The sequence below is a fragment of the Boleophthalmus pectinirostris genome, unplaced genomic scaffold (assembly GCF_026225935.1).
Source record: "Boleophthalmus pectinirostris isolate CB_2022bp ecotype Guang Dong unplaced genomic scaffold, ASM2622593v1 HiC_scaffold_4, whole genome shotgun sequence".
In the NCBI taxonomy this organism is placed as follows: Eukaryota; Metazoa; Chordata; class Actinopteri; order Gobiiformes; family Gobiidae; genus Boleophthalmus; species Boleophthalmus pectinirostris.
In genome coordinates, this window is record NW_026571353.1 from 126,499 (window position 1) to 142,500 (window position 16,002).

Below are 16,002 nucleotides of genomic sequence, written 5' to 3' on the forward strand. Positions count from 1 at the left end.
ACATTTTAACGCATAATAATAATAATAATAATAATAATAATAATAATAATAATAATAATAATAATGCCCAGGGAATAAACCTCATACGTTCCTGTCGGAGCCGGTCATGAACGCCTCATTACGTTACGTGGCGCTATAGCCTCCACGTCAGACTGACGCTCCGCTCTTGGCCATGGCGTTTTGAATGAGACACGGTTCGGACAGCTGATCCTCCGCCGCTCTGTCTGTGTTCCGTCGTGCTCCCAGTACCACGAGCTCATATATGTCCGTGCTCTCTCCATCTCATCACGGGCCGAGCCAAAGAGGAGCCCCACAAACAGCCGCCGTTGACCGGGGCATCTCCGGGTAAGCTAACTGGAGCTAAGAGCTAATGCAGAGGGAACGCTAGTAGGTGTCAGACTGGTGCATTATCAGTGAGCTACTGTTGGAATGGCTTTGGCTGATCATCGCTAAGTGGCACGGATACATCCTCTGTCCCTGTGAAGCAGCTCCAGGATGAGGCGCACATGAGGGCAGAAATTACAAGATGCCTCCGGCTGTGGTGATGGTGCTGTCACCTGGTTGTAATGGTCCAGTAGTGCTGCATGTGTTTGCATTAACATTTATGACTCCGCGGTAATGGGTCAAATTTGGTGTAATTAAAATAAAATCCATCTTCAGGCAACATAGACCAATTGAGCTTCTGCTGCCACCTTTTTTTTTTTTTTTTTTTTTTTTTTTTTTTTTAAATCTCTTAATGTTGTAATGTTGTGTCCTTAGGCAAGGCACTTCGCCCACGGTGTTTAGTATGAAAGTGGTGTGTGAGTGATGGTGGTGGGCGGAGGAGCCGATGGCGCAGATTGGCAACCTCGCTTCCGTCAGTCTGCCCCAGGGCAGCTGTGGCAACAATAGTAGCTTACCGCCACTAGGTATGGAGTGAATGAATAATGATCTGTGAAGTGTCTTTGAGAGTCCAGAAAAGCGCTATATAAAAGTGATGCATTATTATTATTATTAGGCCCGAGCACCAGAGGCTGGCGAAGGGCCTATTGCTTTCGCTACGAGGAGCGAATGGGGAGTGACGAGCGCTTGGCTGAATGCAAGAGGACGACATACAACTTTGTCCTTGGTCGCTCCCGGCATGAACAGTAGTATCCCAGTAAACCACGCCCAAGGCCTGGGCCATATTTATCGCTGCTAAAATGAATGGAAGTCAATGAGAGGTCAGGGGCGACCCTGACGAGATGGTGAATGGCGAGAGTGTCGGTGCCCGTCACTCACCAATGACCCCACGGTGATGTGGGGAAGGTCGAGAGCTTTCAAAAAACATATATTATGCTGTACTAATGTTAACGGATATATTGTTTTTGCTAAAATATTATTAGGCCCGAGCGCCAGAGGCTGGCGAAGGGCCTATTAGTATCGCAATGCGATGCTCCGAGTGGCCCGTAGTGACCAGCAGGGACCCTCGCCATAATGTAGCAATGCGCCTGAGGTTTCCGAAAATTATAGTTTGTCTGCCAAAAAAAGCAGAACATTGTTACATATGTTACAACATAGTATTAGGCCAACAAAACAACAAATATGTTAGAACAAAAATGTATATTGTGACCATGCCCCTTTACAAACCGAAAGTCCACCATCTTGGATTTTTTTCTTTTTTTTTTTTTTGCTAAATTTTTTAAATTGCAGGGTTAGATTAGGTTGGGGCTATTGTTAGGATTACAATTAGGGTAAGGTTTAGGGTTATTAGGGTCAGTGTGAGGCGCAGTGTTTTGAGCGTTTGCAGGGCGCCTGTTTGTGGCGTGCAGCGTTTGGGGGGGCACGGCCTTTGCGGGGCGCGGCATTGGTGCGCACGAGAGCTGATGATTGCTGCTTGCGGTTATATTATTAATAGTTACTATTTTAAAGCACTGAAAGTTCTGTTCTCCCTTAGGATATTATCATCATCACTCTCCTGACTGTCTTTATTTCAAAAAGGTAAAAGATGCAGATCTACTTTTATTCAATGTGCGTCCCCAGTGCCAAAACTCAACAACGACCAGTGCAAGGACGGAACCGTGCCAGCGTGCCAGTATGCGAGCCTCTTATATTTGATCTGGTGCGCATTGTTTATAATGAGTGCGTATACATGCACATCAGTATTCCGGTTACTATCGGGTTTGAGTATCTTGGTTTTGTCAAGGTGCATGTATACACACTATCCTGGTTACCGCAATGTAAAGTTGAGTGCGAATGTGTCCAAAAGACAAATACTTCTCAGTCTTTTCATTACAACAGTAGCCAACATGAATAAAGTGACCATAAATGAGTGAAATGACTGTGCTAAACCTGCACACGAATCTGCACTTGTATGATCGCTGAAAAGTTAAACATGAAATATCTCCTACGATATATGCACAGAACAGACTCACCATCATCACCATCCCTCTGTCACAGAAAAAAACACATATATTCCTCTGAAGGGTGAAGTATAGTTCTGCGTCAACTGAACGCGCACTGCCGCTGTCGCCTTGTCGCCATTGTTTTTGATTTATGGATCTGCTTCGAGGTCTATGCACCGTGAAGTAATTCACTGCCAAAACACTAGGGGGCGACGATATCTGTCTATTCATATATACGGTCTGTGTGTATGACTCGCAGACATATAATCTCTGAAAACTTTAACATGAACCATCTCTAACGGGATAAAAGAACAGACTCACCATTAGTGCAATATCCCTCTGTCACAGAAAGAACATGCATATTCCACTGAGTCATGTCCTTTTTAAGTCCGAGAGAAGCTGACCGCGTACCAGGAGCAAGCTGTTTTATGAGCACTTTGTTTATACAAGTTAGCCATGCAATTTTAAGTTTTGTTTCTGTAAAATGTAAACACATATGTGCAAAGCTGCATTAAACACATTATTTCTCAATATATACTGAAAGAAAGAAAAGCCGACAGGAAATGTCTGTAGTGCGGTGGTACAGAGGACCAATCACAGCTCTTATCGTCTGTGTCGCTTCCCCTGCTGTCTGCTTTGTTTTGATGCGTAGTTAGAAAATTTCGGAGGTGCACGTCGGTCGACGCAGAGGCTCTGCGTAGGGGGTATGCGTCGACGCAGACAATTTGACGCTGGACCGTAAATCGGCCTTGAGTCGTGTCCTTTAGTCCGACAGAAGCTGAACCACATCAGCGGCACAAGGAGAGAGTTATTTTTATCAGCAAAATTAGCCATGCAGTTTTAAGTTTAGTTTCTGTAAAACGTAAACAAATATGGCAAAGTTGAATTATATTATCAAACGGGCTGATGTGGTTTATATGTTGTAAAGGTGAGTTTATTTATGTGTGTGTAACTTGTACAATGTTTAGAAACGGGTTTGATCTGTGCAGTGGATCATAGCTCCTCACCACTGGTTAGAGTCTCCCGAGCTTCCTCTGCTAAAGGAGCTCAATACTATATTTGATCATGTACAGAGATATGAGTATCCCGGTTTCGCAGCGTGCATGTATACGCAGTATCCCAAATACTGCCATAACCGAGATATGGCTAACAAACGGAATACTGATGTACATGTATACTATGCACTCAATGAGAACGTACGTGCACCCGCACACCACTCACGTGCACACCTTAACAGAAATGACATGTAATACGTAAATGCATTTTTTACACAACAGCAGAGAAACTTACTTTTGATTTCAGTGGGAACAGTGTTGTTGGTGTCCCTTTTACCCCAGTGCATCAAAGTCTGGAGTTAGTTTTGTTGTGACGATTCTCAGGATGCGTTCACGTCGTGTCAGAATGATCGAAAAAATGACTTTTCCACTGGGAAACTTCACATGTCGGAAAACAACTCCAACCACATGAATGCAACATAATATGCCCCAACTCAACAAAGGTCAATGCATCTAGAGTGCGCTATCTACTGGGAAACGGCAGAAATGCAGGAAAAATAAAATATTAACAAGGTTTATTATTATATATATAATAATATATATATTATAATTTATTCAAGTTAAGCGGGCCAGATTAAAAGGCTTAAAGGGCCGCAGTTTGCCCACCTCTGATTTAGACCATCTAATTATGGGGAGTGGCATGACATTACAGTGTACACTCAAATGTCTCTGTCATTGACCATGCAGAATCTATAATTACAACTTTGGTCCCTTAGGTCACCCTTGGGCAGGTACGAGCCAGTGGGGCCTTTTCACAGGTATAGGAACAAGCAACTCTGTGCACTTTAAGGTAGTGTATATATTTGATTTTGAGAATTGCAAATATATTTTTTATGATTATGCAAAATTTGTTACTTGGAAATAATTCAAATGATATTTACATATATAGATAGATACATATGAAAAGATACATGTTTATTTAAAAAAAAAAAAACATTTCTGTAATGGCCCAATATGTAACTTCTCTAATGGAGGGTAGATTTTATTTCTTTGCTGGGAGTATGTGTCACAGTATGGCATTAAACATGTCTATATTGCATTTAATTACAGATGTGTTTATGTTGCTTACTGTGAATGGGGTTTGCCTCCCCACAAATCTGATTTGTAACTTGGCATTGAGGTACAACGTGCTTGTCTTAATGTCTCTAAGTTTAATGCCATACTGTGGAATGTCCCAAGCATTCTAAGTATTCTTATTCTTGTTATTGTTATTTTTCTTCTCATTATTATTATTATACATTTTATTTATATAGCGTTTTTCAGGACATCCAAAGACACTTAACAGAAGATCAGCCAGTCAATAGAGCAAGTAATGCAAATAATAATAATACAGGAAAGATTAAAACAGTGAATCATGTAGAGAAACGTTAAACACAAAAGCTAGCACTAGTTGCTCTAACCCTGAAAATTACACTTCAACCTCTTTTGAACCTATTTCTATCTACTGTAAATAAGTTTGTGTCCAGATGGGTTACATTCACTATACGTATAGTTACATGACCTAGACTTTAAAATGATCATGCACCTGCTGCAACAAGTTCACATTGTACTTTCATTGTTATCATGATTCAAATCAGATAACTACAAAAGCCATACTTTAAACTATACCACAATAAACTAGACTACTCCGAATGTGACGTTATATTAGTGGAAGGTGTTAAACATTGACTGTGACTATGAGTAACTGTATTGAGGTCTGTACAGGCACGTGTGAGCGGTCTGAACACAGCTACGGGAGTAAATCTGACACTGCGATGCAGGTGCCAGGGCTCTCATTTATAAAGCATGCACACAATGTAAAGTTTTTGAACATATGCATGAAAGTGACATGTCACTTTCCACATTAAATTTCTGATCTACAAAAGATGACTGAATATATGGTCCTAAAAATTTGAACTTTGTACAGTCAGAGATGAGAAAGAAAGAGCACTGCACTCGCAGAGGAGAAGTGTTCATACACATGTTTGGTAAGAATTCCACCTACATTTTTCTAAATGAGACCCCACGGCTCCTTTGGGCACTAAGGACCCTACACCAGTGTTAATTTTGTCCACTCACAGACCTTATCAAAACCACTGTTGCACCTTTGGGAGAGGCCTATGAAGCAATTATCAGCATTTGAAAGAACACACAAGTCTACTTATTGTGGGCTTGGATGATTTGAAAAAACAAACTAAAAAAAAAGTTAAGTATCAGTTAAATATCGGTTAAATATCTGTTCTTATTTCTTCCTCCAAAGATCATTGGTGATAAGAAATTACTAAATCTTAATTTTAAAATTTCGTTAAATACTTTCTTGTGTACATTGTGCAGATGAAAAGAGTTTAATAAATGACAGTGTAGCAGCTATTGTTAAATGAAACCTGTTCAACTCAGAGCTATTCCCTAAAGACAAGCGCTGTGCGCTGTTTGACGATGGACTTCCACAGTTGCATTCCTCTGTTGGGCTTGTCACTGCATTCTTATGAAAGACACCATGTGCCTATATCACAACATTAATATGGACTCTTGATTACAGTCACTTTGTAATCAATAATATTATGTCCCATATGAATGTAATTTGTTAAAATCAACTTCTTTGAGCTTTTAACTATGTGTCCCTCTTTCAGAAATCCTATATTGTCTGCATTTGAAGTTTGAGTTTTCTTCTACTCTCAGTATCAAAATGATATCTCTGTATTTCTTATACAGAGAGATATTAATGTGGTCCCCGTGCCCTCAGTCATTTAAACCAGAACCAAACATGATCTTGTATAATCATCAGTTTTTTAGAGTTTTTTTCTGTGACGCATGTGAAACAAAGGAGCTAATTGGTCACCCATCATTTCAAACACAATGACATTTCTCTCCCCTCAGATTAACAGAGTGTGATTCTATAGAAATCCACCATATTTTTAATTCCTCTGTGCTTTTTTTTCTTTCATTTTTCCCCGTAAGCAGTCATACACTTCCCTGATTGGCTAATCCACCTCACTCATGGCCATTTCAACACTGGGAGATTCACCAGTGAAATTCACCAGATTTGCATCTTCGTTAAATATTGCAGAAGTGTGTATTCTGGATCCCAAGCAATCATATCTCCATCTAATGCTCTGTACCTACATGCAATTATTCAAAAAAATCTAATTTAGAACCACAAACACAGGATTAAAAAATGTGCCATAGACATCTTTCTAAAATAAAAACAAGCCAGTTAAAGGTCCTATATTATGCTAATGACTGTTGTCAACTTTAATCCACTTTTATAATGTTGTTACCTCATCAAAAACATCCCCGGAGTTATGTTTTGTTTTATTCACACTTTTGAGAGAGGGGCAACAATATTCCAATGTAAGTCAATGGGAACTTTCTATTTGAAACATGGTAGCTAGCACGTTACCACTTAGGGTGCTTTCACACCAAGAGGGGTTGGTGCACCAACCAAAAGCTCTTACTTTGGTTTGTTTTCGTTGGTGTGAAAGCATCAATCGCACATGGATCCACACTAAATCAAACAGACCGAGACCTCAAAAAAGAGGTGGTCTTGGTGCTGAAACTGATGCTCTATACGCCTTTGGCAACTCCAGTGCAATAACAGATTGTTGTCCAAACGCAGCCGCGACTCATTTCCGAATTATATATTTTGCCAGCAATGGCCAATACAGAGAATGTAATACACAAAGATCAGACCAAGTACCAATGTGCGAACGTGTGGCTCCAGAGTGAGTCAAAATTGAGGGTGTGTAGCTATGTTTGAACACTGAGGCCTGCACGCACAGAAAGGTCCCAGTGTTCTCCATGTGCACGTATCAACCATTTTGTAATTTTCAACTATTAATTAACCAAATAAATTTATGGCAGTAGGCAATAGCCTATTCAATTGTTTCAACTTCAAAAATGCCCTGCTTTTAGCCTAGTGTGAGAAATGCTACAGTCGGACTAGATCCAAACTAGACTCCTGAAACAGCAGGGAGCAGCTCCAGTTCAGGCCGGGCTCAGATGAGCTAGATCGGGAAGTGATGTTAGGTGCCTTGGCCTGAGAAGCACTTTCCCTGGGAAAAACCAAGTGCATGGAGGATGGATGGCTCAGAACAACATATAACGTACCAAATTGGATTTGGGATTCTGACCGGATGCTTTGCACCACCTCCACAGCTACAGTCCTCGAACACGGAGGACAGAAACAGTCCACCCAGACCTGTAGTCCACAGTGCATTCTTCAAACTCAAGAATATTAGTGAACTGGAGGCCTTTGCCCTTGAGGAATGGGCTAAGATTTTGATTGCAACTGTATGTTTGTGATAAGGAAAAAGATATTATAACAGATCATGTATGGGCTCTTTGAAATACCACTGCCACTTCTGGAGCTTTGAGCACTTGTCACATATGGTTGCATAATAGAAGAAAATTCTAATGTTAGTCAACTGGACAAAAATTTTAGAGTGAAGACTTTTGGCTCCTCTTCCCTCAGACTGATAAGTTATGTGACCAAAACTGAAGAAGCTGCTTGGATGAGCGACCAAACGTCTTCACTCTAAAGCTTGTGTCCAGTGACAGAATTAAATTTTCTTTTGTTATGAAACCTACTTGAACACTGACATATGACAATGGTCCCATTTTAGATCAATATTGTAGTTTCCATCCATCCATTTTCTTCTGCTTATCTGGGGCCGGGTCGCGGGGGCAGCAGTCTAAGCAGGGACTCCCAGACTTCCTTCATCCCAAACACGTCCTCCAGCTCCTCCGGGGGGGATCCCAAGGCATTCCCAGGCCAGCCGAAAGACATAGTCCCTCCAGTGTGTCCGGGGTCTTCCCCGGGGCCTCCTTCTGGTGGGACATGCCGGGAACACCTCCTGAAGGAGGCGCCCAGGAGGCATCCGGAACAGATGCTTGAGCCACCACAGCTGGCTCCTCTCAATGTGGAGGAGCAGCGGCTCTACTCCGAGCTCCTCCCATGTGACTGAACTCCTCACCCTATCTCTAAGTGCCCAGCCACCCTGCGAAGGAAACTCATTTCGAGCTCTTGTATCCGCGATCTCGTCCTTTCGGTCATTACCCAGAGCTCATGACCATAGGTGAGAGTAGGAACGAAGACTGACCGATAAATCGAGAGCTTCGCCTTTCAGCTCAGCTCCCTCTTCACCACAACAGTTCGAAACAGCGACTGCATCACTGCAGACACTGCACTGATCCACCTGTCAATCTCACGTTACGTCCTCCCCTCACTCATGAACAAGACCCCGAGATGCTTGAACTCCTCCACTTGAGGCAAGGATTTTCCACCCACCCAGAAAGGGCAAGCCACCTTTTTCTGGTTGAGAACCATGGCCTCGATATGATTCCAATAAAATGGAAGTTGCCGCTGCCGCTAGCCGATATAATTGCCGATATATTTACTGATGTAAAAATTCACCGCAAATCTTGAATTGTTTAAACCCTCATGCTCTCCTATCAGACCCAAATACATTTTTGGGTCTGATTCACCCACCCCAAGAGAGCTGGAAGGAAAAAAAAATTTAAATTAAGAAGTAGCGTATAGCGCACTTTTATTGGAAATGTATATGAAAGAGTCGTACATTTGTTGTGCAAACAGCATTTCTTTCAGAGGGGTACCTTGAGCCTTCAAGGTATTAAGTGAAGGCTCAAGAAAAAAATACTGAATTAATTTTTGTACTACTAATATATTTTTTCAATATTTTATATTCAGCGAGTAATAAACACTAATACTAAACTATATAAACTTTTACTGATATTTTTTGGGAAACAAAGGGTTAATAAAATGGAATGGAAATGGACCAATCACAGTTTTTCTTCCAGTGGTATCTGGGTAAATCAGTGACTCCCTCTGCAGCACTGAACTAAAGAAACACCTGCAGGACCAATCATATTTCACTGAGTTAAGGGCAGGATCATATCACATCTCTAATTGGACGCCTCAGGGGCTTCTGGAAGAAGAAGAACGAGAAAGACCCGGGAACTGGAGCCCGCGGCCCGGTCGGAGCTAGGAGCCCGCGGAAGCGGGCTGGACCAGCATGCGGCTGAAGCCGGAGCCCGCAGCCGGGCCATGTTGGAAAAAAAAATAGCTGTTTTGGCTGTTGTTGGGGGAAAAAAGCCCAAGTGGTGTGCCTTTTTTTGCTTGCTGCTCAGGGCTTCTGAAATATTATTTTGTTCCGGTGCCAGTACTTTGGCTTTAAAGGTGTACTGTGTAATTTTTCTGGTAGAGGGTCCGCCAACTGCATGCCTCCATGGAGATATTACTGTTTTGCCTTGATTATTCCACACTATGGAAGTAAACTTGGTAATTACATTGAAGATAGGTTAATGGTCAGTAAACCATGGTAAGAAACATGTTTTTAAGGTATTTTTGAGCTATAAAACACATGTAATCACAAGGGAGATATGTTTAATGCCCTACTGTGGAACATTCCAGGCAGAGAAATAACATCTTCATGGAGACAAGCTAGTAGCAGACCCTCCAATTAGAAGTTTCACAGTGCACCTGTTCATATCTACAGTGTATCTATCTACTGATACTTGCTATCAGTGCAGATACTGAAAACAGAATATATTTCCTTTAAACATGCAGAATATATTTAAGTTTAAAATGGCATATGGTAAAAATTATCCAGAAGTGTTAATTTAAAGTCATTACAGAACAGCTCTGTAGAAATTGTTTAATATTATGATGTGTTTTGGGCCAGCATTGGCCCAAATTACCCCAATTATTACTCTAAAATGGGATATCAGCCAAATCGAAAATTATGTCCAAACCACCATTTTCAATATCAGTGCTAATATACTGTACAGATATTGTATTGGTGCATCCCTACTCTGCATATGCCAGGCAATTGGATCTAGGTAGTTGCAAAAAAAAAAAAAAAAATCTATTTCTTTCGTTCCTTTCCTATTTGAAATGTTCACTGTGCCTGTGCAGGTGAACGCTGTGTCCAGGGCAGAGGCCATGCTGATATGTTCCTGTGGCAGTGGGCACAGTGCTGCCCTCTGGTGGACCGTGGTTGTAGTGCTGTTGGGGGAGCTTCATGCAGACACTTCACAAACACAGGTGCTCCAGGACCTGCTCACTCGCTATGGGGACAACAGCACCATCTCAGTCCCTCAGCTGCGTGCCCTGCTGGCCCTCCTAAGCCGAGGCCTCGAGCAGGATTCCAGCCCGGCCACACGGGCACCGTCCAACAGCTCCAGGGTAAGGGCTCATTCGTGTGCGCAAACATGTCCTATCTCTAAGTACAGACAGACATAGACTACATAATAGTTTTCAGAACATTTCTGGAAGTTGCTTGTTGTATTCATTATAAATGTAGAAAATGTTCTCATACTACTGTCTTCTAATATGTATCCTCGACATTCCAAGCAATTACCAGATGTTCTTCAGGCATTGTTTCTTTATTGTTAGATTTTTTTGATGCCCACTTTTGCTCTTGAAGAGTGTCTGATACCTGTACACTCTACACCATCCAGATCCAGAGACAAGCTCAACACTAAAAAAAAGACTTAAGTTCATATCACCTGATTTATCATAGTTTTATTCCAGTTCAGTGGCAGATGAAAAATAATGCAGAAAATTGAGTTCAGAAAATTCAATCCAAAATCCAGGGACAATTTATACGCAAGGAACACAATTTGGTCCCATTTTCCAAAATAAATAAATGTAAATGTGTTTGTACCACCATCAATCACTCACTCACACACCACATCATACTAGACAAGGTGGCGATGACTTGAACCCATTTGCCTCCAGGGAAATATTTGATGTCCTCTTTCAACTTTAACACCAATTGTTCATCTAGATACTTACATTCCATCTCCAGCTGTAAATCTTAAAATAGTTCAACTGGGGCATGATCATTAGAAGCTATGACTATTATTGTACAATTCTCTGCAAAATTGACACTTGAGTTGCAAAGTATATTCCCAAGTTTCCAAATATCCTACTTCTGCCTATATATTCATTAGATATATTATTAAGATCCCATCCTAGCTATACATGGCCCTCTACCCACTATTTTTTTCCCCTACTGGATCAACTTAGTAATACTGTGCTAACATTGTGGGTAAAGTTAGGGTCATCTTTATTTGGCACATATACAATTAAATGCCATACTTGCGTTGTTGGGAAATAACTGAATGCATGTGTACGTACATATTCAGAAAATACACACTTTCACTAACCGTATTCCACTACAGCTACTCTTTCATTTGGTAGCATTCAGAATACAGTTTTCCTAAAATCTTCTCAAATCTATGGGATGCATTGCAGTACTTGATCATACAATTTTTCAAATTGCACTGTAATGAGAAAAATAGAATGCACAGCTATTGTTGTGAGTGCATGTCTGATTTTAACTTCTCCATTAGTGATAGGAAATGCATAAACAAACAATGAAACAGAAATAAAGCTGTTTTTATTTCTGTTATATGTGTGCCATTATGCTATAATTTAAATGTGATCCAGTGTTAAAGTTTTCTATGTATTCAGAATACAGTATTCTGATTGGACCGTTTAACAGAATATGTTACAAAATACATTTTAATGCAGGTATTGAGTATTCTGTTCCTAAACACATTTTCAAAGTATTCTTCCCATTGCTGCATATTTGATATATTAAACTAATGATCAGCATAACTGAAAGAATGTGCTGCATTAGGACAACAGATCTGTTTTTTTTTTCTTTTTTTCAATAGTTCTGTTTTTTTCTTCAGTGTCTGTCCACAGACACGCTGGCTGTGTTTCAGATCACTGAACAGGCCCACCTGAATGAGCAGCATTTACAGGAGCTATGCCCCACAATGCTTCAGCAGCTGGGAGCAGGCTCCTGTAGGGGTCTCAGTGAGGAGGGGCCCAGCGCCGAGAACTCCCCCAGGCCCACTGATGCAGAGGGTAAGCCCACACTCTTGTCCTTATCCAGTGACGTGAATATGGACCCTGTAACAACATGTTTATGTGAAATGTACAGAAACTCTCTGCAATTAGTGGTTTTCAGATTCATATTCCCAGATGGAGGGGAAGATGGTGTAAATTCACAAATATTGAACCTGAGCATTTCTATAAGTGGACACTAGAATTTCCAATTTTCATATAAAAATAATATATATTGACAAATTTTTGGTTTTCTCCCCATGATCAGTCTATACAATTTAACGTCACCCAAACCCGCAATAAGGGGTGCAGACTAAAAAGTCAAAGAAAAAATATAACACTGATCCACCTATTAAAAAGATCAAAAATATAATTTATTTTTATTACAAAATTAATTGTGGAAAATCTCTAAAATACTAGAGTCCTTTTGGAGGCATGAGCAGTCTGAAATGCTGGGTTTTGCTATGGACTGGCTGATGCCTCCTGTAGTCTGACGTGCTCACTTTGTCCACAGTGTGGGGCTATGCTTTCCTGAGTGTGACAGTGGTCAGCTTGTTCTCTCTCACTGGAGTGTGCCTGGCCCCGCTCATGAAGACACGCTACATGCATGTTGTGCTAACCTTTTCCATCGCTCTTGCCATTGGCACATTGTTCTCCACTGCCGTGCTGCAGCTGCTGCCTGAGGTTTGAACTGTCCACACACCTCACTCACCCCCAGGAGAGTCAGAGTCTCCTCTGTGCTGGCCTTTCAGCACTACGCGCTCCTCATAGGTCCAATCAAGTGATGCTTCTGGTGGTGGAGTCTTCTGAATCTAACTGTTATTTTTTACAGTTCTGTGTTCTACAAATCCTATGTGCCATTTGATCCACAGCCCAGTCAAGTTTTTCATTGCTAATTTTTCCCATTAAAGTTACCAACCATTAAAGCCCCTGTAGTATTCTCACTTTTCACAATTAGATGTTATCTATATTACTATCTGATAGACTGCCAGCTGTGGCCTGAGAGAACAGAGTCACAGAGCATAGATGAGCCTGAACAAAGGCCAGGTATGGGGAGATGGGAGGGGACATGAGGGGTCATCTACTGTTGAAAAAATCAAATACACTTACAGATGGCCACCTGACCCCACAGTCCAATCGTCTCTAATAAGACTCCTTACCTTTATAAATATAACATCTTAATGCGTTGTTAATTTTATTTATATATATTAGAGCTGGGCAAAAAAAAATTTTTTTAATCGCGATTAATCGCATGAGTTCGAGCGATTAATCATGATTAATCGCATGTTATACGCAAAACCAATGAATGAATTAAAAAGTAGAGTATAGCGCTCTTTTATTGGAAATGTAAATGAAAGAGCCAAACATTTGTTGTGCAAACTGTATTTCTTTCACGGGAATCCTCAGAGCCTTCAAGGTATTCAGGGAAGGCTCAAGAAAAAATATTGAATGGACGTTTGTACTACTAATATATTTGTTGAATATTTTTTATGCTGTGAGTAATGAACACTGCACTAGTAATAATTTCTAGATCAGTGTTATAAACTTGAACTGATATTTCTTAGGAAACAAAGGGTTAATATAATGGAATGGAAATGGACCAATCACATTTTTTCTTCCAATGGTATCTGGGTAAATCAGTTACTCCAGCACCGAACTAAAGAAATAAACTCAGCTCAGAGCGCACGGCTGGTCCCGAACCCGCGGCCGGGGCCGGAGGCCGGAGCCCGCGGCCGGGGCCGGAGCCCGCGGCCGGGCCGGAGGCCGCGGGGCCGGAGCCCGCGGCCGGGGCCGGAGCCGGAGCCTCGCAGAGGCTCGGGCACGTTGCATCTCACGTGTAAATAAAAAGTGTAAAGAAAAGACGTCAAACTTAAAGAAACGCTCGCGGTGGACTTTTTCAAAATAAAAGCCAGTGAGAAACAGACGTTTACAATAAAATAAATAAAAAATAAAAACTGCGTTAACGGCGTTAAAATAATTGTCGGCGTTAATGACTTAATTAGTTAACGCAAAGTTAACGCGCCCGGTGTTCCGGATTGTCTGGCGATCAGTTTAACTGGTAAAGGAAGCATGGGGGGCGTGTCCTCTCGCTTCCATTCACTCCCATAGAGACACAAAACTGCCAGAGCTGTATTGTCGCGTTAAACCTTCTTTATCGTGGCGTATTATTTCCCCATTGAAAAATAATCCAAATGTATCCCGCACATGTTCCCATCAAGACCTGGTTTGAAATAACAAAAGTTGCTCTTTACTGCAGCGCATGAACGCGCTCAACCACTTGATTTGTTCGCTGCTCCAGACGCTCCTATAACAGGTGCCATATCGCTATGTCGTGTAACAAATAAATATGGTCAAACACAAAATGCTGTCCGTGTCTTCACTGTCACGAATGTAGTGTTTGTGTAGACATGTACAGGCTTATATAATGTGTATAATGATCTAGTTCACACAGTTTGCTACCAAAATAGGGACTGACTCATTGGATCATTTTGACACAATCACCCAGAGTGAAATATTACACAACATCTTGCTGTGAACACAACAGGTAGACTACACATCTCATGCTTCCAGATCCAGACGTGTTGGGCGTGTCCACTCAGCTGTAGATGCGGTGGGCGTGCACCTTAACCACTTGATCTGGTTGTCGCTGCGCTGCTGCTGCTGTAGACGCTCCATGTCAACAACTAATATTATGGTTCTTGTGCTCTCTTTCAAGTCGCAAACCTGCCGATAAAAATACTCAAAGATAAACTGTTGCCAGTCCTGTTACTCTCAGGGGTCTGCGTGTGTAGAGATAGGCCTATATTATATGTACATGTATGCAATGTGACATTTCACACAATTTGCTGCCTTAATATGGGTCTAAACTAGGATCAAACCAGATATAAAACATCTGACTGTAGACTACAGGTAGACTACATCTTTTGCATCCAGATCCAGATGTGGTGGGCGTGTCCACTCGGCTGCAGATGTGGTGGGCGTGCCTTAACCACTTGGTCTGGTTGTTGCTGCGCTGCGGCTGCATGCAAGCCTTTTGGACTGGAGGCTTTTTGTAGTCACTGAAGTTTATATGTTCATTGTGTAGTATTTTTCAGTGATCTTGATGCTAAAACATTCTTGTCTGTCTCTGGTCAGATGAATGTATATTCTGTATCACGAAGCATATAATAGGCAAACGCAGTCACATTTTTTCTTTATTCTAGACCAGCCAATTACACAGTGCATTAGGGATGACAAATACTGAACGTGTAAACGATTTTTGGCCTATATGATAGTTATTTCTTTTGTACCTGACTAAAAGGATTGGGAGCATGGTGCACGCCCACTACATCTACAGCTGAGTGGACACGCCCAACACGTCTGGATCTGGAAGCAGGAGATGTAGTCTAGCTGGTGTGTTCACAGCAAGATGTTGTGTAATATTTCACTCTGGGTGATTGTGTCAAAATGATCCAATGAGTCAATCCCTATTTTGGTAGCAAATTGTGTGAACTAGATCATTATACATATTATATAAGCCTGTACATGTCTACACAAACGCAACATTCGTGACAGTGACGACACGGACAGTATTTTGTGTTTGACCATGTTTATTTGTTACACGACATAGCGATATGGCACCTGTTATAGGAGCGTCTGGAGCAGCGAACAGATCAAGTGGTTGAGCGCATTTATGCGCTGCAGTAAAGAACAACGTTTGTTATTTCAAACCAGGTCTTGATGGGAA

General features: G+C 41.4%; 1 protein-coding gene across 2 annotated transcripts in view; it reads left to right on the forward strand.

Annotated features, from left to right (window-relative positions):
* The first annotated feature begins 129 nt into the window (after positions 1-129).
* The window catches only part of slc39a14 (solute carrier family 39 member 14), a 46,069-nt gene continuing 30,196 nt past the window's right edge, over positions 130-16,002 (forward strand). Inside the window, exons 1-4 of one of the 2 annotated variants that reach the window (XM_055161764.1) lie at positions 130-345; positions 4,135-4,208; positions 10,332-10,601; positions 12,119-12,296. In XM_055161764.1, coding sequence (XP_055017739.1) covers positions 10,359-10,601; positions 12,119-12,296 — 421 coding nt within the window. In that variant the 5' untranslated portion in view covers positions 130-345; positions 4,135-4,208; positions 10,332-10,358. The remainder of the gene's footprint in view (positions 346-4,134; positions 4,209-10,331; positions 10,602-12,118; positions 12,297-16,002) is intronic. The other variant, XM_055161763.1, reaches the window with a different exon arrangement.